At 44.3% G+C, this 25,385-nt stretch overlaps 1 protein-coding gene across 1 annotated transcript; it reads right to left on the bottom strand.

Annotated features, from left to right (window-relative positions):
• Positions 1 to 831: 831 nt before the first annotated feature.
• Positions 832 to 14,309, bottom strand: myg1 (myg1 exonuclease). The gene is made up of 7 exons (XM_076268560.1): positions 13,977 to 14,309; positions 13,419 to 13,531; positions 10,073 to 10,232; positions 9,338 to 9,487; positions 7,129 to 7,251; positions 6,076 to 6,257; positions 832 to 1,123 (listed from the first exon to the last, which is right to left on the bottom strand). Exons 1-7 carry the CDS (start codon positions 14,256 to 14,258, stop codon positions 931 to 933), a joined length of 1,203 nt encoding a protein of 400 aa, XP_076124675.1. The 5' UTR covers positions 14,259 to 14,309; the 3' UTR covers positions 832 to 930.
• Positions 14,310 to 25,385: the final 11,076 nt, after the last annotated feature.

Here is a 25,385-nt window from a genome sequence, read left to right as displayed (position 1 = left end):
AGAGAGCAGAAAAACTTGCAGTGAAATATGAAGCGCAATATTCCGAAACTATTAAAATGGAATTGTGGACTTTATGGTCCACCGGACATTATGTTAGCACAAAACGAGCAGTGATGACACTGTGAGCTATCTTCACTCATGAGGATCCTTGATATGGCAGAGGTGAGAACTCATGAATTAAATATGACTTCGGGTTCATTTTAGATTCATCTTAAATAAATGTCACACATCCACACATTGAGGCACATTAAGGGGTTGTAAAGTTGAGGCTTCTCTTTACATCGAGACGTACATAAGGCAAATACAAGCAATACAAGAAAATGGGGCAAAGCAAGGGACTGCAAAGTTGTTGTGGATGTTGGAAGGCAACTGCAAGTTCCACATTGTATTGTTGTGACTGCTTTGAGACCAGATATGGTGTTGTATTTGGAGAGTGAGCACACCGTTTACTTTATCGGGCTAACTATTCCATTTGAAGATGGGACTGAGGAAGTCTTTGAAAGGAAGAAATCAAAGTATGCTGAACTGGTAGCAGAGGTAAAAAAGTGTGGCTGGCAAGCACACACAAGACCAGTGGAGATGGGAGCAAGAGGCTTTGTTGGCCATTTGAGATTAGTGATTTTGGTTTTGACGGTAAATAGGCTTGGTTGTAGATTGGCCGCTGTGTGAAATCCCCTACCTATAACACGATGAATTTAACATCTCTCCTGTGTATATTTGAAATTAAAGAGGTTTAGTCATGCTTTATCTAAACTCTGACGTTATGAGAATATGAGAGGCACTGTCTCATTCTATGACTACTCCCTGAAATTACAACACAGAAAACAGATGCACAAATAGTTATTTTATTAGAAAAAAACCTCACAGCACATTACTCTGTGTACAAGACGAAAAGACATGTCTCAAGTTGAACGGTCTTCCACTGTTATTTCAGCTGTTGCCGTTTGAGGCGTTGGCCGTGGCCGCGGCCTGTAGCGTCCGTCTGGCCATCTCCAGCGCACCCTCCTTGGTCTTGTTGCCCCCGATGAAGCCACCGGCGTGGACGAAGATGCAGTCTGGGATCCCGCTGAGCTTGGACAAGGCATCGTCCCGAACCCCTCGCCACTCCTCCAGCAGGGACAACCTGGGCATGGACACAGTGAAGACGTTTTAACAACGCAACAAAGTCTGAATCTCGTTTCAAAGTATTACACCTCTGCTTAGAACTACAAATGAGGGGAGGGACACACTGCTCTCTAATGACAATTGCTGGTGTAGCACCCACTCAGTTTTGACAGGTCAGAAAAATGAACCTACAATGCCTTAGTAAATTGCAGGCTTAATGCAATCCCAGTTGATAACCAATCTTACAAATGGGCAACACCTGATTCTCTGAAACATGCAATGCACTGCCTCAGATTCTGTGAGGAAGAAGGAAAAAATCCTAGAAAAATGACTTCTAGAAAAGTGTGGAGTACCCACACCTGGGAATCTGTGGAGATTATTAACCTCCCATGACTGCATTTGCAGTAAAACTCCCTTGGTGTGAGAAGCATCAAATCAAAGTGACAAGCCGCCTGAGCGCTCTCTCTCTCCCCCTATTAAGTTTAAGTCCCAGCAGCAGTTAAGATGGAGAGCTGCCTACACAATCGAAGCGAGAGGAAGTGGGCAGGAATGAGAATGAGATTACCAAAATAGGAAGCACAGAGAGAGGATTAAAGTGAATGGGCCAACATCATGAATGAACCTGAAATGGGAATTTGAGTTGCCTGGAGCGTACACCTTCTCCACCACGAAAGCGTTCAGGGGAAGAAGGCCATGCCGGGGGTACTGTAACATTAATCGCGTATCAAGCATGCAAACACCAAACAGCACTAGTTTTTGTCACATCAAGGCTTAGGGCATTATTGGCTTAGCCAATGCCTGGGACGATTTATGATCCCTCACTGTTTGATGATGCTAAAATATGCTCTAACAGTCAAAGGTGGAGGTGCTGATGAGTCTTTTATTGGTTCGGTGAGTCAGCAACACCTTCCTTGCCGCCTGGAGAAGCTGGAGGATTCACACGTTTCGCAACTGCTGCTGAAGACAACTCCACAGTCTCCTCGAAGAGCGGACAAAGAAGCTCGTGTTATCGGTCCCCTCGCCTGTCCACTGCACACTGCATACTCCAGCGTGCATTTCATCCGCAAATTAACCCACTGCCCCCTTCCAGCATGCACAGCCATTGTACCAGCTGAATAGCCGACCAACAAAACACTGCATACATTAAAGCTTGCACATGAAAAAAAGTGGCATACATTTAGCCCCTCTGGTGATTATACATTCAATCCTCTGGGCAATCTAAAGCTCATCAAAGCCTAATCAGAATGAATCAGACAGAAAATGATGGAGGTTCATCACCATGGCCACAATTTATTCACGTGGTGGAAACGGGTTGGGAAAGGTGCGGTTATTAAACGACCTGGAATTCATTTTAGCCCACGAACCGGGTGCTCCATCCGATTTCGATTTAAAGGGGGGGAAAAAACTAAATTGGGACAAGAAGCAATAAGCATTTACAAGCTACTTCAGGAATCTTCCATTCATAGACTCCAACTCATCATTTATATTGTTGATAGTGAAGCTCTTGGGGGGTGGGGGGTCAAAATTACCCAGCGTTTCCTCAGCTGCAAATTAGAGTTCCCTTCTAGTACCCTCAATGTCTAAAAATAGTGCTCCATGGGGTTGCTACGCAGTGAGAGGCACAGGTGACAGACCAACCCCCCCCCGCCCCTCCCCCCAGGAGAGCCTCTGAGCTAGAGCTGGACGACGCCGGTGTCCCTTAAAGGAGGCCATCTGGAGGCTGGCTCCATGATTAGTCTTTTTTTCCCTAAATGTGTTGCAGTCATTTTGTATGGAATCAAAGCTTTAATTCGGATTCCACCGCTATTAACAGACGGCATTCTCTTGTCGACGGAAAAGGTGCCCTAACAACCATCGAGGCATCTCTAATGAATTTCCTTAGAAAGGTGGAAAACAGACAAAGAGCTGCAGAGAAGGGGGGGGGGGGGGGGTCAAAGAGAGAAGGGGGGGGGGGGGTCAAAGAGAGAAGATCGACACTGCCAAGGCGAGTTCGCCAATATCCGACCGCTGATAAGGCAGCGTGCGGCCAATTCATCTTCCCACCCTTCCACCCCAACACCACAAAAAAAAATCCCAGCTCTCACTTTATTACAGCCCCACTATGAGATTAAGTACCAGAAAAAAAATCTAATAATAATCTAATTCTGTCACATCTAAATTCATATCTCTTGCCAATGTGCCATGTGTTGTTTGGCAATACAGTTTAAATCTGGCTTCATTCCTCTGCTCTGATGTTCACTCGTGGTTTGCCTTCATGGACATAAAAGACATTGCAAACCTCTTTTACAGATCCAACTTTAGATAGATCTTCTTTTGTACTATGCCACAAACCCAATCCACAGATAGCGGATAGATGGTCAAAACAGACAGACAGAAAGGAAGGACAAAGTATTAACGGGAGAAAAAAAGTCTTTCAAAAGAGAATTTCAAATCAGATTCTGGTATGTGCAAAGGGATCATAAGAAAATCCTATCTATCGTTCAGTAATAAAGCTATTGTAAAAAAACTCTTTGCACTAAACAGGCAGCCATGACGAAGCATGGCATATGCCACTAACTGTTTAAAAAAAATGAAAGGGATCATATTCCGTTTGAGTGGTCAATAATGGTCTGGGTGTTGGTGCTTTTCTGACACCTTATCTCTTACCACCTACTGGTTTGCCTACAGCTGTATTGTGAAACTTCAAAGCTGATACTTCCAAACCCACCACACACACACACAGTCTTTGACTGGCATGTTATGGCCATTCCCAGGCAGCCCTCCCACAAACTGTGAGTAGGCAAATGCTAGGAGACAAGCCGGGGTTTGGCAACGTGTCCAAGTATGCAAAGCATGGCAGCCAACAAACAGGCCAGATATACAAGCCATATCAGCTGGTGCAGGCCTTTGAGCATGGCTGTGACGTGGTTGGAATTGTTTACTGTTTACCCTGATGTGCCAGTGAGCTTGGCGTTCATTCCTCACCCCTCCCTGACCCAAACAGCAATCCACCCACTCCCCTGGGGGGGGGGTGGGACCCAACACCTAGCTACTGTTGCCATGGTGATGACATGACTTTCATACACAGGTTTCATGGGATTGGGGGGGGGGGGGGCATTGTTTCTAATATTCTCTATGGCATACCTCAGACTGTGTCAGGTGTGCGTATGCATGTGTGTAGACTGGGGTGTGTGTGTGCACACACCTGTGATTAGTCATTCGTTTCAGACCAGCATCTGATTTACAGACTTAATTTCCACACGTTAATAGGCTGCCTAAGTGACGCACATTAAGTGAGTATCTTCAAAATGAAAATGGACATATTGAAAGACCAGATAAAAACATGACATTTTAATGTGCCGAAATGACTGGACTCACCAGCTTATCTATCTATAAATTCCAGGAACGTCTGTCTGTGTGTGTGTGTGTGTGTGTGTGTGTGTGTGTGTGTGGCATAACCCTCGAACAGTTAGTCCGTTCGATTTCAAACTTGGCAGGTGTCTTGCTACTGGCACGAGTAAGTGCAGTGCCAAGTTTGACGTTGTTTGGATAAGAAAAGCAAAAGATATTGTTAAATATATTGGTAAAAGAAGCACACGTTGGCTTTCTCCACTCTACCATAGCCACTCCCCCTCTCCCACAGCACAGCGCAGGACCAGAGGCAGAGAGGGTCAGCAGAGTTTTGGCAGCACTGAATCACAGGTTTACTAAGACGCAAGATGTTTGGGGGATTATCATGTCTGACCTCAACAATAAAGACTCCCTGTATGCAGTTTGCTTGCATACAATGATTCTGTTGATTTTGCAACACGCCAACAAACACGGGTATGTGGCTATTCAAAATTACATAAAAGTATGCAATAAACTGACGCTTCAAATAGCCCAGGCTACTTTTAGACTCTGAATAAACAAACGACAATTCCGACTGCAAGGTCCCAAATTGAAACAAGCAATATGCTCACGGCCCCGTATTTAACAACGTTTTAGAAGACGTGCCACACGGATAGACAACGAGTTGCAGACAGAGCGACGTCACTTATGCTACCAAAGACTGTTTTTGAGTCACATTGTTGCAAATCTCATATGATGATGCATCTTTCTACAAAATGGTTTGTCTTCTATATCGTTAAGCTATTCAATAGGCTAAACATCAAAGCATTAGGGTTATGTCATTTCGATCAGCTACAGACAACGAGTGGCAGACAGAGCATGATGTCACTTAGACCTACAATAGGCCTACCAGAGAGTCACATCGTTGCAAATTTTAAACGATGATGCATCATTCCACAAAATGGTTTGTCTTCATATCAGGAAGTTATTCAATAAGCTTAACAATAATATAGCCTTAACTTAAAACAGCTGTTAGACTTATGTCATTCTGATCTGTAGAAATGTCACATGCAGCCATGCCTAAATTCTGCTTACTGCACATTAATAATAAATAGGTTAATATATATTAATATAATATTCAGTATTCATTATTTAATGCTTAGCTGGAATGATGTTTTCCCCATCATCCTATTTTTAAAGCAGGCCTACCTGCGGGCATGTAATTGGGCTACGGGTTTTCTACAGGAGCGGCATGTTTGAACGGCCACTGCACTAGTTTTAGATAACAAAGGACCACTGACCACGAGGGGAAATCTCCTCACGCACGAGAGCTGAGAGAGTGACCACACGCACGAGAGATGAGAGAGTGACCACACGCACGAGAGATGAGAGAGTGACCACACGCACGAGAGATGAGAGACCGTGGGAAAACACGAGGGGATAACACGAGTCTCAATGCCTAATAAGTCCAGTGAGGAAGACAGGATGGCAAAGGCCAAAAAGGAAAAGCAAAATGAATGGATGAAGCGATGAATGGATGGATGAATGAATGTCTCATTCTCTCCTTTTGAGCTGCATTTTGGAGAATTCCTTCAGAAAGAGAATGAAGGGAGGGGATCAGTACGTGGAGACGGACGAGTGAGTGTGACTAATGACTCTCACCTGTTCTGGAAGGTGTTGAGCCCCGCAGGGACACACTGGACCCTCCACTGGCCGTTCTGGTCAGGGTACAGGACGAACTTGATAGGAGTCTGCACCTCCAGCTCCTTCTCCAAGGAGAACAGGTGCTCTTTCCAAGGACAACCACCCTGGGAGAACTCCACCACTTCCCCACTTGGGTCCACCTGGATACAACACACACACACACACACACGCATGCGCGCACACACACAGGCACGAACGCACACACACATCCGTCCATACGCATGCACACACACAGACAGACACAGGGCAAACAATGAACACTGGGAATACCAATACTTTCAATAACAACCTGTGAACCTCATATACAGCTCTCTGACGTTTTTAACCCACTCCAGGGTTGGTGCTGCTACCGCTGTAGAAAAGGGCAAGAAGTACTTCCATCTGGCATCTAGTGATATTTAGGCTGGACTTAAAAATAAAAATATTTATGCAAAATAAATCTGACAACTTGAGTCAGTGAGTGAGGTCGTGCCACTAATATATGCAGGAGGTTGCTGGAGTGTGCTGACAGCGAAAGTCAGAGGGGTCGTTTGTGGCTTGACGCCACTCATGTTAGAATCACCTCGGCATGGCTGTCTCCTGGAGGAGAGCAGAGATGTACACGATTTCTGTGGTGCAAACCCCAACCCTTCAGGAGGGAAAAAAAAAAAACTCCCACATCCACCCTCGCTTGCATGAGTGATCTGTCTGCACGGCATCTCTCTCCTCAGTGATGTACACACAGAGTGTTCACCTTCACTCATGATAGCTGAAGGCATCCTCCCATTCCATACAACAACCGTCCCCAGATGCACCCTCAACACATAAGGTCAGTTAGGTCTAGTGAAGAGTCCCCCACCCCACCCCACCCAGATGCACCCTCAACACATAAGGTCCGTTAGGTCTAGTGAAGTCTCTGTCTCTGTCTCTCTGTCTCTCTCTCAGGTACGACGGCGGCATTGTGGACCTCTGCTGCCAGTGACAGCTCGTGTCAAAACGGACAGACAGACTGATTGATTGATTGACAGGCACCTGGGTTCTCATTTGGACGGCTCCCTCCACCACGGCGCGGGCAGGCAGCCAGGCTTGCCGGTAGTAGTCCAGGCGGTCCTGGAACTCTGCTCCCACCATGGCCAGGGCTTTGTGGAAACCCTCCTGTTACACACACACACACACACACACACACACACACACACACACACACACACACACACACACACACACACACACACACACACACACACACACACACACACACACACACACACACACACACACACACACACACACACACACACACACTTAAGGACGGTTTCCATACTTGGATTAACCTAGTTTAAATTCAGCCTAGCTCTAACGTTATGTTTACATTTATTTTCACTTTGATCTAAAGCGACTTACAATATCAAATAACAATAAACAAACATTACAATAGCATTAATAGTAACAGTCAATCAAATAAAAGTAAAATCAATTAGAAATCATACTAATCAACTAGGCCCAATGATAATATCAATAGTAAAGATAATAATAACAATAATACATGTTTGTTTTTGATGTAGGGGTGTTCACTAATGTAGCCTAGCTAATGCCTGTGGTGGCAGATTATGCACGCTCCAGATCTTCACACGGGTATAACAGACAGCTTTGTCCCCTTGCCATTTTAGAACAGGCAAAAAGAAATATGCCTATCTGTTGGTCTAATCCATTTTGCACACTGGCTTTGGGGCCTGCCTGTTCCAGTGGTCTACTCAGTGCATCGGTCAGGAGTGTGTGTTTAGCCAGAGGCTCGGTGCATCGGTCAGGAGTGTGTGTTTAGCCAGAGGCTGTGGCTCCCCTCTCATCAGCAGTTCACTAATGAAGCTTATGAGTCAAAGTGACACTGCCTAAGAAGTCAGAGCAACCATCAGGGCAACAAATGGTTATGGTGAGGGAGACTAAGATTAGTTACACTTGAAACACCATGCATTAAGGCTTATCTCTCCAGAGTGTAAAGACACAAATGCCAACATATACACACACATTCTTTTAATGTCCATAGAAAAAGAAATCAATGATTTGCACAAACTGACTGGGACACATATAAACGTGTGTGTGTGCATACACATACACACACACACAAAATAACACACAAAATTCCAACTGACACAAGCTCAATTCAATCTCCCTGGAAACGGCTGTTGGGCACGGATGCTGTTGTGCCAGACATGGGGGGGAAGCCATTACTTTTTCAATTATCACACTGCCCGTGTGACAAAATCTCAGCATTAGTAAAATCACGAGGTCCCGGATTGACCAGTGGCTCTCGTCTCCGCCAGCCCCACTCCTCCTCCTGGACGTTTCACAGCAGCACCACCTAACCCCCTCCTCTCTCACTAGCGCCCCCTGCCCTCCCACCTAACCCCCTCCTCTCTCACTAGCGCCCCCTGCCCTCCCACCTAACCCCCTCCTCTCTCACTAGCGCCCCCTGCCCTCCCACCTAACCCCCTCCTCTCTCACTAGCGCCCCCTGCCCTCCCACCTAACCCCCTCCTCTCCCACTAGTGCCCCCTGCCCTTCAGCAGCCACCCAGCAGCAAGTGCTGAAGGGACAGCAACCCTGGTTATCTTATTCCAGAGGAAAAGCTCCCAAATATGTGCATCACAGGCCAAGTTCACCGAGAGACAGGCGGCATGAGGTGGAGGTTCAGTCCTCAGAGACTGAGGGTCAGACCTAGATGCCCGCTTGCTAAGTAGAATTTGAATGGCCAGCATAACAAAGGCCGAGACTTTAAATTCTCCCTAATCCGTCTGCCATTCTGCAGCGTTTAGTGAGGGCTGCCCCCTCTTCCCTCAGACTGGCTTCAGCCTCAAACCCGTCAGGTCACACTGGCTCAGGCTGACGCTGATGGAACCTGACAGGATCCATTGGAAAGTCAAACACTTCTGGCGGCTTTCGGGAGGGTCACACAATGGCGTCTGAGCTACTAAGAGCCTCAATGCTGTGACTAGGCATGGAAAGCGGAGAATGGCACACAATAACAAAACGAACAAACAAACAAACAAACAAACAAACACACAAACAAACAAACAAACAAACAAACAAACACACAAACAAACACACAAACAAACACACAAACAAACAAACAGCATGCATGCCAGGGGCCACCTCACACTCTCTCTGTGCCTCTATCGGGTTCCTTCAGGCCGCTGCGTGTAATTGAGATGTCACGCGGCACGGTGAGTAAGCAGACGCTCTCCTACCTCGGTGTCCTGGCTCTTGCTGTTCCAGCGGGGGTTGAGGTGGCCGACGCGAGCGCTCAGGGTGGTGGAGACCGAGTAGCGCACCTCGCCGTCCGTCTGTGAGATGCCGTTGTCCACGGCGTCCACCTCCTCCACGAAGTTCTCGTAAAGCTGAGAGAGGGGGAAAAAACATGCATATTGAGTCAAACTTCAGGAGGTGAGGAGTTGTAATTGCACAATCTCAGTTCATCGCAACAGGGGCCCTTGCTCTAACAAGGACCTGATTCTCTGACCTTCTGCTACATCTCGTTCATAGAGAAGCTTGAAACATGTGGCTCTAGGAAGCAGTCTAATAGGAAGTTTACATTATCTGTATTAGCCAACCACTAGCCTACCTGTCTTCCCCATATGTACCACTTAATACTCAGGATCCCTTTAGCATCAAAAGTGCAGTCAGAATAAAAAATGTTGTCGCATTCAGCAATTCTCTCCTTGCGACCGCTAGCTGCCCATACCGTGAGAACACTGAACAAAAAAAACTCTGACCTCTGAAAAAAGGCAAAAAGTGCAAAAATACACTGAAAAAAAGGCAACCTGAGATGTGAAACCACAGAAAGCCCCCCCCTTGAGCTCCATGATAGCGGTTGTTAGATGAAATAGCTCTGCTGCTGGCCTTAGTCTATGATACTGGTGTTGGATGAAATAGCACTTTAAAGCCTCTGCTGTTGGCCTTTGCGGCGGCCGTCTGTTCCTTACCTTGTCGTAGAGCACCTCCAGCTGCCGGTCACTGGGCTCCAGCTGGGTGAGATGCGCCAGGAGCTGCCGGCCAAAGTGCAGGTACACGAGTCCGGCCGAGCTCAGCTTGGTCAACCACGGCTTCTCTGGGCACAGGCTGTGAAAGGTCTCCACGAATGACCTGAGGAGAGAAGCGCGGCAGGAATAAAGTTCAACAGGCTGCAGAGACGGTCATCTAATACACAGTTTCTGTGCAGTTATTAAGGTAAACAGACTTCCGTTTCACTGTAGGGTCAGACGCTTAATAGTAATAACATCATGAGCCTGTCAGTGGTGAAAACAAGCTGTTTACTTTGACACTGCTAATTCTGGCGTCTTATGCTACACCTTCATGAAAATTAGGCTGGTCGTTTTAGCAACCGGTACACGCACACGAGTGAAAAGATAACTTCTTTGGCAGATAGAAACGCATCACGAGCAGGCGTAAATTTCAGAACACATTACATTTTCTAAAGATGATGTAAAATAGTGATACAACACTGTCCCTAAACTCTCCCTGACTTGAATATAAAACATGACAACCACTTGCCAAAGAACATTACCATTAACCGAAATTCCACATGCATAATGATGGGACGTGTTCTACCCCCAGAAGCAAGAAAAGTCACCTTAGCACCTTAGAACTCGAGCTTAAACAAGACAACAGGAAATACCCCCTTTTTTAGAAAAGGAAAGCATGCACTACTGGAGAATAATGGAGAATCACACGCATGTTTCTCTCAAAAAGCCCTGTGTGACAACTAAACTGCTTCTGTCTGCTAAGTGTGGAAAATGTAGGCCTATGCTCTTGATTTTGAAACTCATAAACACAAATTTCTGGTGCAAATCCCTGGGAAGTGGATATGCTAAAGCATGACAAATAATGATGTTTTCATTCGTCATCGTAGATGCATGACTAAATATCAATTTTGGAGACAGTCATTGCAAACTGTGAAAACTTCAGAGTGGAGTTTTCCTCTCACGCAGCTACTGTATATTGGACCACTATGAGCTTATCACAAGCTCACCTCAATTACATTTAGGCTGTCTGCAGGGACAAGAGAGGGGTAAACACACTCAGCATCCTCTATCACCAGAGCTGGATGAGATTTAGTGACATTAATTTAGGAGGACAATTAATTTCCTGTGGGAGCTTTGCCTCAGATAAAATAATGGCTTCTGGGGGAATCAGAGCAAAAGCCTTACGTGTTCTGATTTATTGTGACCTATATTTTGCTAATAATTTCTGATGATTTTTAACCTCTGCACTTATTATTTGCCCTATTTAGGATTGATTATGTCAGTTATTTTATTCCCACATATAGCCTAATTATCCGTTTAATCAAATGAGGGTACATGTACCATATAAGATCCTTTCCAGATGTATATATTATTTAATGTTGTATTTGGTATACCGGTATATCGATCATTTGGAAAAGTCAGAATGAGAAAACGGAACGTTACAGACTTCAGAGTGTGTATGATAAGAGACCTACTTGAAGGATTGTTTGGACATGCGTGACATGTTCAAAAGAACTCTATTCACAAAAAACTGCCACACCATTTTCAACCGAATCGCATCAGGCTATGCTCAAATCTAATCCCCTTTCCAAACCTCTAGGGGTTCAAATTCAGACTTGTTTTTCTTCTCTTTCCTTCAGACTACCTCGGAAACAACATGGAGAGTTAGTGGCTATTCACCCACTACATTTTCCCTGTGCTTAGAGCAAGAAAACCTACAGTATCAATAAGTTGTTAGATGATTTGACCTTTCTTTCTAACCAGTACACAGTCGCTGTAAATTACATTTATATTGCAGCTGTCAGATTTTAGCACCAAAACGTTTCAAATGTGTTTGATCAGCATTTAGATCTAAAACTTATTTTATATCAATAATGAGGCCAGAGGTAAATATTTCTTAACCCCACCAATTCTGATAGACTGGTATAGATTACATACCAGCCACCATTTCAGCATCTCAAAATGTTTACACCTTCAGGAAGTTATGGAAGAACAGATGAACCCAGGGAGGTGAAAAACTCAGGTAGGTGTGTGTGTCTGTGTGTGTGCGCGTCTGTGTGTGAACAACAGCAGACCATGAGCACTGCCCGGGTGTGTGAGCAGCTCACTGCTGATGGTAATTACAGACATTGACATTAATGAGAAATCTCTGTGGCAGGAACCTGTGTGTTAACGGAGAGAGTGGAGTGCTGAGCATGCGGGGGGGGGGGGGTGAGAGGACAGTGCAGTCATTAGCGGGCTAATTGACAGAGCCCAGGCATCCCTGCGTCGTTTAGCAGGGATGGAGGGATGGAGGGAGAAAAGGAAGGAAGTGTGGCAAAGAAAAGACCACAGGAAGAGAGCAGCGTGCTGCCGTCTGCCTGCCTCTCTCCTGTGACGTGAGGACAAGGGGTTGAGGCTGTACTCATTTCAACTGACATTTACAGTCTGCTCAGGACCCAGTCGAGCTGGAGGGATTCCTTCCTTTGTGTGTGTGTGTGTGTGCGTGCATGCGTGCGTGTGTGTCAGAATGGGTCTGAGAGTGTCTGTCTATGTATGTAGCCAATTTAAATCACACCACCACAGTGAGATGTTTCCTGTAATATGAAGGCTGCATATCCTCAGTCACCTTCGTGGATCATGGGTTTACTGGGCGTAGGTCTGCTACACTAAACTGCTTATGCGGTGAAATATAGAGCCTGAGTGTGCCAGAAGAGTGGAGTCGTACAGAGCCTGACAGACTGTGCTGCCATATTGTGCCTGTGGTGCGCTCCTCTCCTTTGGGTGTGGCTAAGAACCGTTAACGCAAGAGGGAAGGTCACTTTGCAGCATGGCAATGTAGGGCCAACAAACACAGATTGCTTGCCACCTGAGCTACAATGGAGGGGGGGGGGGGGGGGGGGGGGTCGCCTAGGGAACAGCAATTAGCTGTACTCCCTGCTGGGTAAAGAGCATCTCACATTTAGTTTCCTGAGACTGAGAAGACAAACACTGGAGACAGAATGTTTACATTTCATACAGTAGTTTGGTTGTCCTGCCTTATCCAAGTTAGTGGTGAGCTACCATAACTTGATTTATTGTGCTATTTTATGACCTCATACTTTTGCCGGATTATCAGTCATTTGACTGGGGAAAGAAAACGTTGAAGTCTAAAAATATAAAAAGAGAAAAGTCTAAACTTCAAAAGTTAAACACCTATAAAGAAATTTGATAAAATCGTCAAAAAAGTTGATGATGCTACCAAGACCTATCAGAGCTTGCTTGCACACATGAATTCAATTTTATTGTTTAAAGGTCACACTATATGTTCCAGTGAAGGGCGGCCTACCTCTGATGATGATCATAGCGATGCTTCTTAGGGTCGTACTCCCCTCCAACGTCCACTACGATGTCACACTTGGCAAGCTCTGCAGGGTCACGGGTGCGGATGATTTCAGCATCCTGGAGGATGACAAATATCATAACAAAACACATTTGGTGAGCTTTAAATCACAAACAAGGCTTCATTCCTCCTTCACAGATGCTGAAACAGAAACAGTCATACATAAAAGCACTGACTTTACACACTGGCACTGCTGCAAACATACTTTTGCAGTAACGTTACCTTTCCAGTGCTGTCAAATTAGGTCATGCCAGTGAAGCCCATTATGACTTGTGCAATTTCTTTATTTAAACTGCACATATCGAAGTAATGTAGAATTCTGTCTTCACTCAAATGCACAATGACATAGAGAATCACTCTGATTTTGACGCCAAAATAAGTAAAGTTATGCCCATGAGTCAGGCAAGCTGGTTATATCAGAGACCTGTCATTGGCTAAGCTAGCTAGGGCGCTATCTTAATAGTAGGCTATGATGGTACTGTGAGGAGCTGGGTCTTGATATACCTTGTATTCCGGTAGCTGGCAGAGGAAGAAGCATGCTAACACTTCGTCGCAATGAAATGTCCCATTGTGCGTGCCGATTTTTACCATTTTGTCACTACAAAGACGCTTGGCTTTAGGAGACTGCATAAATTTTCTCTCAATGTTCCGGGCAAATGTTGTTGTTCCCGTTGAAATTTTACAAACTAATGTTACAGTAACGGTGGAACATGAGACAAACTTATTTAAATATATAGCTGTATGGATGTAAGAGAAACACCGACGTAAATATGATCTTGTTAACATAAAGCCGACCGCATACAATGTTTGAAGACACGCGTGCGGCGGACATATATTTCTGACGGACCGACGGATGTGATGTAATTAAAATCTGTGCTCTTGCGTCTCCGGTCGGTTACTGAACAGCTGGATGAGGCGTAGCCTTTCTGTTATTAATGACTCTGTCTGTAAGAAGATAATAACTTGTTTGTTCAATTTAATTTGCAACAATAGATTATCCAAAAAAGAGGGGGCAAAAAAAAGGTAGGCTGAAGCAGAAGGGGACTGAGCGTGCTGAGTGTGAGTTTGCTGTGCATTCCAGATTAAATCACATTCCCTTGCACAAACTGAGACCATAACATCTTGGCCAGTAGGCTAGGTATAGTCCATCTCAACACTTGGCAGTCCTGCTGCATGAGCTCTGGCACCTGTGACTCTGAAGAGAACCTGTCATGTTGCATTGGCTCCCTGCTGCCTCTTTCAGACCTCTGAGAGTAGTCTGTCAGCTCACATCCCCACTCTTATGAAAAGCCATTATTTTTGTCCTCTATCTCTCTCTCGCCTGCTGCCCTTCCCTCCCTCCCTCACTCCCCATTCACTGTCGATCTTGCTCATTTCTCAAGTTTTCTCTTTGTCATCATGTGAGTCTTCACACTTTCTGACTGACAGCTGAAGGGTTAGAAAGCAGAACAATTCTGACTCTTGACAAAATAAATGAACAAAATCAGCCACCATTTAGCCTACAAGGACTATGCAATGGCCTAATCAGCTCATTCAAGAATCAAATCAGTCATCACCTCAGCTTAATCCAACTGACTCTGCTTCCTCTATATCAAGATAGCAGGACAGTGGAATTTTCTTTCAGTCATCATAAGAGGAAAATGTAACACCATGAAACCGGTTGAAACATTTTGGAGTTTAGCTTATGCTCCAGTGACTCCAAAGCAACCTACTTCTTTTAACATGGTGCATTTCAAATCAGTTTATTTCTTTAACATAGGCATAGGCTATTATTAGCACCAGTCATAGTCAAAGAAGTGGATTATAAATTATTTGTCAAATAGGATAGTATAGAATCATGTATTTTGGTCTATAGCACAAAAGTGGTAGGCCTATATTTTGTGTATGTTCAGGGACCATTAAAGTGATAGTCCTACTCGCTCGCTAGCAATATAAGACAACACTATAAGACAAATCTCGTTAGATTTTTGGCCCTTGGAGGCCTTTCTCAGTGATGACAGATGACAGCTATCAAATTCAGTTCAGTTGCTTCTACCTCTTGCACAGCAAGTCACCAATTGGAAATGTCAGTCCCAATAATCCCACTGAGACTGCTGATGTGATGACAATATTCACTACCAGTAAATGCACCACTTATGGGTTGCCGTGCCGTGGTCACATGCTGTCTGCAAATGCTTTCGGGCTCCAATGGTTGGTATTCTCATCTAAAGGAGGTTACTTTTTTGACTATTATCTCTCTGGTACCTGGTGCCTTTGTACAGTCATTGAAAAGGCTAAAACACTTTCCCCTCCACTACAAATGGTTATGGTTCATTCTTTCTTTCTCCTCTCTCTTTCTGTAAATGTTCGTTGATAAAATGACAATGATAGGTCTATCAAGAAACTGATACCATTATCATTAAATCGTTGAAAGTAGAGGAAAACGATGAGCTATAATAATGGAATTATTTTTCTTTCAGTCCTACAGGTATTTTTATACTGCAGTTGCCTGAGGCATACCACTTACAAAATTGTGAACAGCACAACAGTGCCGCCTAGAGTAAAACGGTGCCCATGTTCTGCTGTGTGGTCTTGTGTGGTATGTACTTGGATCAAGTCTGTGTTTTCACCAAGTGTGCCCAAATATGGATTCATCTCCAATGTGTACTCCAGATAGGGCATTTAGTTGTCTGCTTATAGAGAAAAGCACATTTCATATTGTTCAGGGGCACAACATCGAGGTATAGCTGTTAGCTGTCATGGTTCATAAATTCAAAAATGGCATCTCAGAAAAAGACAGCTCAATAGCACCACTCTGTTAGCCTAGAAATCTAGACGCGCCCCTAACCATACTTACCAGTAAAATCTGATGATACAGGCTTATTTACTGAATGACAGGATATTTATAGATGTGTACTGTTTGAAAAGTAATTTAAATCGAGATTTTTTTTAAAAAAAAAAGCTTGTAGGCTGTATAGTCATATTTGCTATATTGTTGTATTAATTTAAAAATGACTATATAACTAATGTATTGTGATATGGACAGTTGTGGAGTGTGGACATGTTTACTTGTCCACTTTTCCATTTTGTTTAAACTTGAAAATGCGTTAGCCTACCTAAGGGAATTCAAGGAACATATTATTAATCAACTGTCATTGCCCAAATCACATTAACACTCTGTAGTGATTGTAAGTGCGGAGGTCTCTTGATGTTCTACCCATTCATTTTTCTCAATTCAAGTGCCCTGAGCAAAGGGTGTAGGCTGCTATTTAGATTAGAAAAGGCTAAATGTTTCCGCCTAGTGGCCACCCTATGTCTATGCATGTGTCATGTTGTTTATATGCGGAACTGAGACATATCCGTTCGTTAAATTAAAAACAACAGCCCAAAACGTTAGACATATGATAAGATTATTCATTGCTGGCGGCTACTGACCCGTGTTTCATGGAAATAGACAAGGAAAATTACCCTGAGTCTCTGAAGTGGCGCAGCGACCCCACGCATCTCTGCAGTGTCAGAATATGAAAATAAGGACAAAAAGAAAGCCAAAAAATGTAAAAACATGTAGACATAGTCACTATTTCAAATCATGTAATGACTTTCATCGTTGTCATATAAGCCGATTTGGAGCAGTTTAAAGAAAATCTGATTATTAAAGGTCGAGGACAAGGTTTGTGAATTCAGCACTACATACGCGGACAGCTCCCTCCCCCGCTCCCCCTCTGCTCCTCCGCAGCACACTGGCTTGTATTGATAACACAATTAGCCAGATGGGGCACGCTTCCATGGAGTGAATCTAGAAGGTCTTACAGTCACCTCCACCACCGAGTGATATCGTCCTATACGGAGAGAATTACAATCTGCCCTTCGTCCGTGTCCGAATAATTGCCCTAGACCTGCCAATCGTCCCATTTACAGACCCCACATTTGATAAGGTAAGAATGCAGCATGTTTTGCATTAGGCTATGACCGGCGACGACGAGCGTGAGAGTAGCCTAGGAGGACCTATAGTTGTTGTCGAAGGCGGTTCTGTCTTTTGTCAACACTGCTGTATTGCATTATGGTGCTTGTTTTGAACTGCATTTCAGAGGTGTCCTGCCATTTCACAACTAAACAGCTGTGCAGGCGAATGATGGTGCATGGTCTTGTGTGGATAGTCCATGTGCATCGGTTGTGCAAATTAGCCATGTTCTGGCTAATTTGTGGCAAAGTCTGTTAGCCTTTTAAATTGTAGCCTACAATAACCAAAAAGCTTACATCCATATTTTATTGTAAAGGACAATATCGTGCACATTTGCGGGGCCGAAAGAAGGGGGAAGAAAAACGTTTAACGCCGATTGTATCACAAACATTTTCCCCATATTGCGTTTAACAGTTTGGGATCACCAGCTAGAGGGCGTTGTGACACTGTCGTGAGGGGGACACAATTAATGACTACATCCACCCGTATTGGCAACATTCCCTCCCCCTTTCTGCAAAATCAAATCGATTTGAAGTTCCATTTTCTTAAGTGCTATGGGGTTTCGCCTGCCAGTGCCGTTTATATTATTGTTAAAATGCGGTTTGACAGGACTCTGAACATGCTTAAATTGAACCGTTATATCTAGATTGTGGGTTTATAGGTGTTTCACGTGACAAAACTATTGTTTTAAAACTTTTTTTTTTTTTTTTTTTTCACTTTTCGATATTGCTTATCAAATGTTTAGACAAATGATTGCATTTAATCAAATATTTTATCAGTGCTTATCAGTAGCCTATGTCTAGTTTACACAAATGTGTCCAGCGTCTGGTGCTGTGCCATGCCAAAAAGTACACTGGAGCTAGAACAGCCTGGCTCATGTAAACTGACACTGTGATGAAGAGCCATTAAGACATTCCCTTGTGAGATGGAATGAGCAAGCAAGGAGAGAGAAAGAGGGAGATATATGCTCGAAAAGTGGGTAGGGAAATCTAGTTTCCCCCATATCGTATTGATTTATGTCAGTCATCGTTTACAGTGTTTGTAACGCCAAGCCTAATCCAACAGTGGATTGATCACAGACTCAGTTTCCTTCTCAAATGTAATTCTGTGGATGTATATCATGCATATCATTTTAAAAAGTGAACTGTTAGAATATCACCTAGAGTGATCCTCTCATAGCAACACTTACAACAAGTCTTGCTGATCCTAGCACTCACCAGCCGTCTTAAACTGACACGTAACTGTTAAAAACAGCACTCACTGATGCACTTATTCTTACTGTACTCTAATGTTTTTTAAATTGTCCTAATATTGTTGAGAATTGCTCTAAACTTAAACTGTTTACCATGTTGTTAGTCGCTTTGGCTAAAAATGCGTCAGCCAAATGTAATGTAATGTAATGTAATGTAATGAGTGCAAGGATTTGTTGCTGTTGTTGTGTTTTTGTCTTTTCTTCAGCACCTTGGATAGCTCACATGTATATTTGGGTTCTGTAGGCCTACTGAAAAAAACAAACATCCTTTAGCTTAAAAACGTGTATTGTGTATAAATATGTGCCTACAAATAGTAGTTTGTTTGTACACCCTCCAAATATTTATATAAATTCTTTTGCGAACTTAGCTGTTTTTTTGTTTTGTCACATTTTCTGTTTGAAATATTTCTTTTGAATGTAGGCCTATAGGTCCAAAGAAGCATGGATAGAGCAGAGCAGAAAGAAGTAGTATTTAAGTCCTGTGTGATGCATTAGCCATGAAGCAACGAAGCAGACTTCCATTCAGGTCTGGTCTCCTTCCAAACTGCAGTGACTCACCGACTCCTGCTAAATGAGTGAAAGTACAGGACTGTTTCACAATCACACACCACCCACCGTTAGCTCGTTCTATTGGACGGAGGTGACCACACTGATCCATGATTGGTCAAAAGCACCACAGTTATGTGGGAAATGCAATTCTAGAGCGTGCACTCTCTCTCTCTCCCTCCCTCCTCTCTCTCTTTCCCTCCTTCTCTTTCTCTCTCTCAACTTACGTGAATGCCAGGAAAAGGTCTCTTCTCATGTCATTTTCTCTTTGCAGGGAAATGTTAAACAAGAAAACGAGATTTGGTTACACAGCAGTAAACATGTTTTATGCCATGATTGGGGCACACAGTCTATGTTTAATTTTGCTATCTGTCCAGAGTAGACCATCTAATTTTAGTAAGATCAAATTAAAGTCTTGGTTACCTGGAGACTGTGTACACAGTTTATCATTAAATGCGCAGTAAATGTGAGAATAGAGTTGAGGATTTGAGTTGCTTACAGTTGATCATACAACAAACATTTGACTTGAAATGGTTTCTATTGTTTACCTGAGAATGTAAACAAGAGTATTCCTCTAGAGTATGAGGTGGGAGTATGGAGAAAGAAGCACACATTGTGTATTCTTCTAAATAGCCTTGCCAGCACTTATTTAGTTCTTATAAACGACTTATCCAGCCATTCACAATAGGTGTTTAAAGGGTATTTTTGTGCTTTGAAGTGGCCTTCTTTAGGCTGTTATTGTGGTTGAAACCATTTGTTCATTGTCTTCCTTTTCACTATGAAGCTTGACGTGACAAAGTGGCAGTAGATGAAGCATTGTGTTTATGCTTGCTGTGGTGAGGGGGCCCCTCACACAAAGAGCCAGGGATCATTAACTTCCCGCAGAACAGCTGGTGCATGGGGTCCAGGCTCGGAGGCAGCTGGGGGGGTTGGCTAAACCCAAACATAATCTGGTATTTGCTCAGAGATTTCCTCGCTATTTACTTATGCCCTGTTTGCACAACAGATACTGTACCAACGGTGATATATAAAAATGGCTGGAGTGATGGCCACTTGATCCACTTATTCTAACCAATCAATTGACATGATTGACCTTGCCAGAGCCAGATCCAGACAAAAGATTGATAGCTCCCTCTGACAGCTCGCGAGTGAGTTAAGGAAGGGGGGTATTCCTCCTTTTCTCTCATTAACACAGCCTGGCTCTCTTTATTCATCCATCTTTCAGCGTGCACCCTTCTGTTCACACCAGAGAAGTTGTTACCATCTGACCACCACTAATGAGAGGGAGCATCAGGGAGAATCTGAAGCGCTATGCTGCCGACACGGTCCTCCGCTGGGGTTCTGATACATCCCTCTGAACTGTCACTGGGAGCAGGCAGCTAGGAGCCTTCTTGTCTTTTTCATGTTGCATCGAAGTCGTTATCCCGTCAAGGAATGCATATTTAACTGGCAGAGTGTACGTCTTGCTACAGGGTGACTCCATCTGGCTCACTTTGATCTTTCTACACGGAGGAGCACATCTGCTCAGGGCAGGCCATCCCTTTCTCACCCCCCCCCCCCCAGCCCCCGTCTCTCTCCTCTCTCTCTGTGTCTCTCTCTTTCTCCCTTCCTCTCTCTTTCCCCCCTCATTAGAATGCAAGGTACGCAGTCCATGGGTGAGTCACTTCACAGTGGCAGCTACAGTCAGCATCTAATATTAAGCTTCTGACTTCACACTGGCCAACTGAGGATTCCGTTTCCACGGCAACGTGCTGCAGACCACACCCCCCTCCCGATCAGCCTCCTCTTTCCCACCATGGGGCACGTGACTTTCAGGAAGCCATTCTGCTCCCTTTATAGTCATTAACCCTGTCCTGGTCTCCTGTCCACTCGGGGCCCCACCGTCCTCTTGGCATAATGAAGTCTTGGCAAAGTAGAACAAGCAGGGAGAGATTTCCTATTTTAATATCTCCAGTCAGAATAACACATTGCCAAAATAACTAATTGATTAATGTGTCTGTTGCTCGGCCATGACAATGATAACTAATACATCAGTTTTAACATGTATGGCTACAAGCACAGTGTTAATATCCAAGCCAAATTGCAGTAAATTGGTTGTCTGTCCCACTGATTGGCTCACATCTATATATAGACCTTCATTATTCATGGAGCCCCTTCTCCACTAGTTGTCAGAGTTTGCCCTTCAGCAAGTGAGAGCTAGCGAGGCCCACGGCAGTCATAGCTGTGCTGTATCCCCTGACGTAATGATGGAGAGGAAGCCATCCATGACTGGCGCCAACGCCATGTAGGGAAGTGGGAAGGCGAGACCCCGAGGTCCAGCCATGATCTCACCTGAGATTGTCTCATTAACAAATAATAAATAAATAAAAGCCCAGTCCACGCTCTCCCGTGGGGGAGCACATTATGAGCTCTGAGTGCATGATGTGTAGTCCATAGGCTGGTTGGTGCATGTGTTGAATGGGATGTTGGAGGTTAGTAGTCGGGGGGGGGGGTATGGGGCTCAGATGGAGTGGGTGGGAGTACGGGGGGCGTCTTTATGAATGAAGTCCTTTCCTGCAGACAGGAGATGAAGTCATGGGTGAAATAGGAGAACCCCCCTTTCCTGTGTATATTGGGGGTGAAAAAATAGCATTAAAGACAGATGAAAAAGAAGACATGGTAGAAAGAAAGACAGTCAGAGTGGATGTGGAGGGATACGTCATGCATACTGTATTTGTGGCTCTTCTGTGAGAGGGGAACGGTTGTGAAAATCCCTGGTAGTAAATGGCTCCTATTCATCTCTCTGAACTCAGGTGACTTTGGAAAAATAGAGAGGCCATTGTTTGTTGCTGATTGCGGGAATTTTTTCCACAAAAGGTATGTGGAAGGAGAATGGGAGCGTAGGTGGACATGTTCCAGTTTAAGGTTGCATTTGGGGCTAATTTTGGAAGTACGTAATGTTACGCCTACCAGTGCATTCAGGAATCTTAGTAATGTTCTCCCTCCTAAAAATAAACATTGACATGACATTGAATTGATATAAATAAAAAAACATGCCATAGTTCTGACAGTATTTCAATACAACTGAAACAAGTTAGCATGTGAGTGTCTTCAATAAGATTATGTATGTAGTAAGTATGTATATATACTCTTTTGATCCCGTGAGGGAAATTTGGTCTCTGCATTTATCCCAATCTGTGAATTAGTGAAACACACTCAGCACACAGTGTACACACAGTGAGGTGAAGCACACACTAATCCCGACGCAGTGAGCTACCTGCATCAACAGCGGCGCTCGGGGAACAGTAAGGGGTTAGGTGCCTTGCTCAAGGGCACTTCAGCCGTGCCTACGGGTCGGGGTTCGAACCGGCAACCCTCTGGTTACAGGTCCGAAGTGCTAACCAGTAGGCCACGGCTGCCCTGATGTTGATGCTTCTTTTTATTCTTGTTATGAACAGTAATATAATTGACATGATATTTGAATTATATTAAAAATTGTGGTGCAGCTGTAATTTATCAAGCCACCATTTTGCCATAATCAGACATTTGGGTCACCTGACACCCACAAATCAGTGGTCAAACTGCAAAAGGAAAATCTGGGCCTTTTCATTTGCAAGCTGCTGTACAACCACATCCACACACTTCCCTCCATGCGTTCGAATGCACAATTACTTGTTTCTCTGTGAGAATTCTGCGTGTGACCTTCACCATCAACATGTGTGGTTAGGTGGGACCGAGGCGTGTGGCTCTCAGGCTGAGAGGAGTGGAGTGCTGTTAATTGTGAGAGAAGGGGACTCAGATAGCGATGCTTCAGTGGCAGCTTGAGGGAACCTGAGGATAGGGAGCTCTGTGGAGGAGTGTGCCTTAATCCTCCCTGACTGGTAACCACCCTGGAACTAAGCAGCAATAAATAAATCATAGTGAAAGTGTTATAGCAAGACGGAAATAGCAGCACCGTGTCGACAGAGAGGAACACTTGCATGTAAAGACAAAGTGTCCAGAACTGAGGGGAAGAAGGGCTTCTGTTGTTGTTGTTTTTTTTAGTTTTTCTCCTGAGGTCTCCAATTAGAAACTGGCTATGTGTGTATTCGTGTATAAGTATCGGCAACCCTTCAAGATATTAAAAATGTTATTATTTTGTAAGATTGTGCATTTCATTTTTAATGTTTCCTTTGAATTCATCCTTGATTTGTTGTTGCATTTTGTCATTGGTGTTATACATAATCTTGCATGTGACTCCACATACAACAAAGCACATGTACTGAGATTTGCTGCTGCAGATTCCTGCAGTCACGCACTGTATGCCTGTGATGTACTCCTAGGTTGGGGGATTCCCTGTCTTTTGTGGATGATGTCATCCTGCGGGTGTAATCCTGTGTGGGTCTAATCCCCCAGATGAAGGCAGGCTTTGGCTTTGCCACTCAAATTGGGGTCACAGACAACATGCCAGACAGACAGAGTAATAGAGAGAGAGTAACAGAGGGTTCAAGCAATAATGTAACTTTTCTGTCATCTTTGTTGAACCACTTTGGACATGCATGGTGCAGATTACAAGAAGGGTGTCAAACCCCCCTACCACACACACACTCATTTGAGACTTTTAACTCCCAAAGAAGGTGGAAACAGTTGGTGTGTGTGTGCATTTAGACTCCACATTGTGTACTGTTTGTTTTTGTGTAGTACCCCTCCAAGTTGTACAGTATGATAACCCCAGTTGCCTTTGCATAATTCACTCTCTTCCTAATTAGTTGACCCCTTGCCATTTCTAGTTGTGATTGTTTCTTAGGGCTGCCTCAACATTTAGACGGTATCTATGTCATGGAGATATAGATTTACTGCAAAATTCTTGAAAAGCAAACACTAGTATGAGATTACTGTTGAGATTTAATTTCCTATGCCCTACTGTATCAAATGCAAAGTCTAGGCCTGTCATCCTGTGACATGAATGTGGTCTAACTAATTTTGAGACACCCTTTCAGTGCAGCTTTGTGATTCTTAACCAAGGCGTCTTCTGTCTCCACATTGTTGTTGTAAATTGTCACTAAGCTTCTGTTGTTAGTGTAGGAGAGTGAGATCATAGACAAGGTCGTTCTCAGTCCCTGCGATTTCTAGACGCAAGGATTACAAACCAGTTACTATTGATATGGGGCAAAGTGTTAATGTTGTGGAGAGGATTTAGTCCTTTCTTCTGTCCAGCATTATGTCGCATATTTGTTGAATGACATCATTTTCACAGCCCGGCTGATCCTTCAATCCCCACTACAGCCACACTTAAAACCCTTTACTCCCCGAATCGTATTGGACTCCCCCCCTTTAGCATGTCCGTGTCTTCTGATAGGAGGACACAGGCCCGGAAGGTTAGGGGTGCAAGTTGATTAATAATATGCGCTCCCCCTCCCCTTCGAATCCATCCTCACCATCACAACGTCTCCGTCACAACCACCGTCTCCCTCCCCTCTCCGTAGGCGAGACACTCCGCAGTATAAAACCTTGAGGGGCTAGCAGAGGATCATGCGCCAGATCTCTGTGGAAAGACACGGATGAGGGATTTAGTCAAGCTAGTTTTAAGAAAATCACCTTTCTGACGAGAAGAGGGGATATTTGGAAACGGAACGGAGGATAAATAAGGCTACGTAAAAGCGCGAGGACTGCACCCGGCGGAGGAGGCACGGAAGAGGATGCAGTGAGCGGAGACGAGCGCTGACACTGATTATATAAACACTACGGGAAAGCAGAATAATTAGTACTGTTTCGCAGTGGGAACCAATTAAATCACAACTATAAACAATCACAATGGGCTGTAACGACGCCTAAACCAGTAAACAGGTAACCTGGAATCTATGTTACAAATTGTTGTCCTTGATCGCATCGTTTTTTTTCGTGTAATAGCATACAACCTGCATATTTACATTAGCCACATAGTAGGCTATTTACAACCATCCGCTTGCGGGATGTGGGTTAGCAGATTTTAGCTGCATGCTTATCAGGATGCCAGATGCTTTGGAATGTAGGATCGAATCGGTACCGGCGTTAAGAGGAGGCGAGATGGTGAAGCATCACACGGAGCGTGTTGACTGCATGTCGACATCCTAGCGTACTGTATGAAAACGGATGTCAGTGTAGATACCTCCATGGCGCTCTCGCTGGCCCATACTGCCTGTTTGCAGTAGCAGTAGCTGGAATAGCTGTTGTCTGG

Source organism: Alosa pseudoharengus, unplaced genomic scaffold (assembly GCF_046254945.1).
Source record: "Alosa pseudoharengus isolate Yale_2024_CS ecotype anadromous, Long Island Sound unplaced genomic scaffold, YU_APseudo_1.1 YU_APseudo_1.1_scf_5, whole genome shotgun sequence".
Taxonomy (NCBI): Eukaryota; Metazoa; Chordata; class Actinopteri; order Clupeiformes; family Clupeidae; genus Alosa; species Alosa pseudoharengus.
The sequence above is the reverse complement of the archived record's forward strand: the minus strand, read 5'-3'. Positions and strand labels throughout refer to the sequence as shown.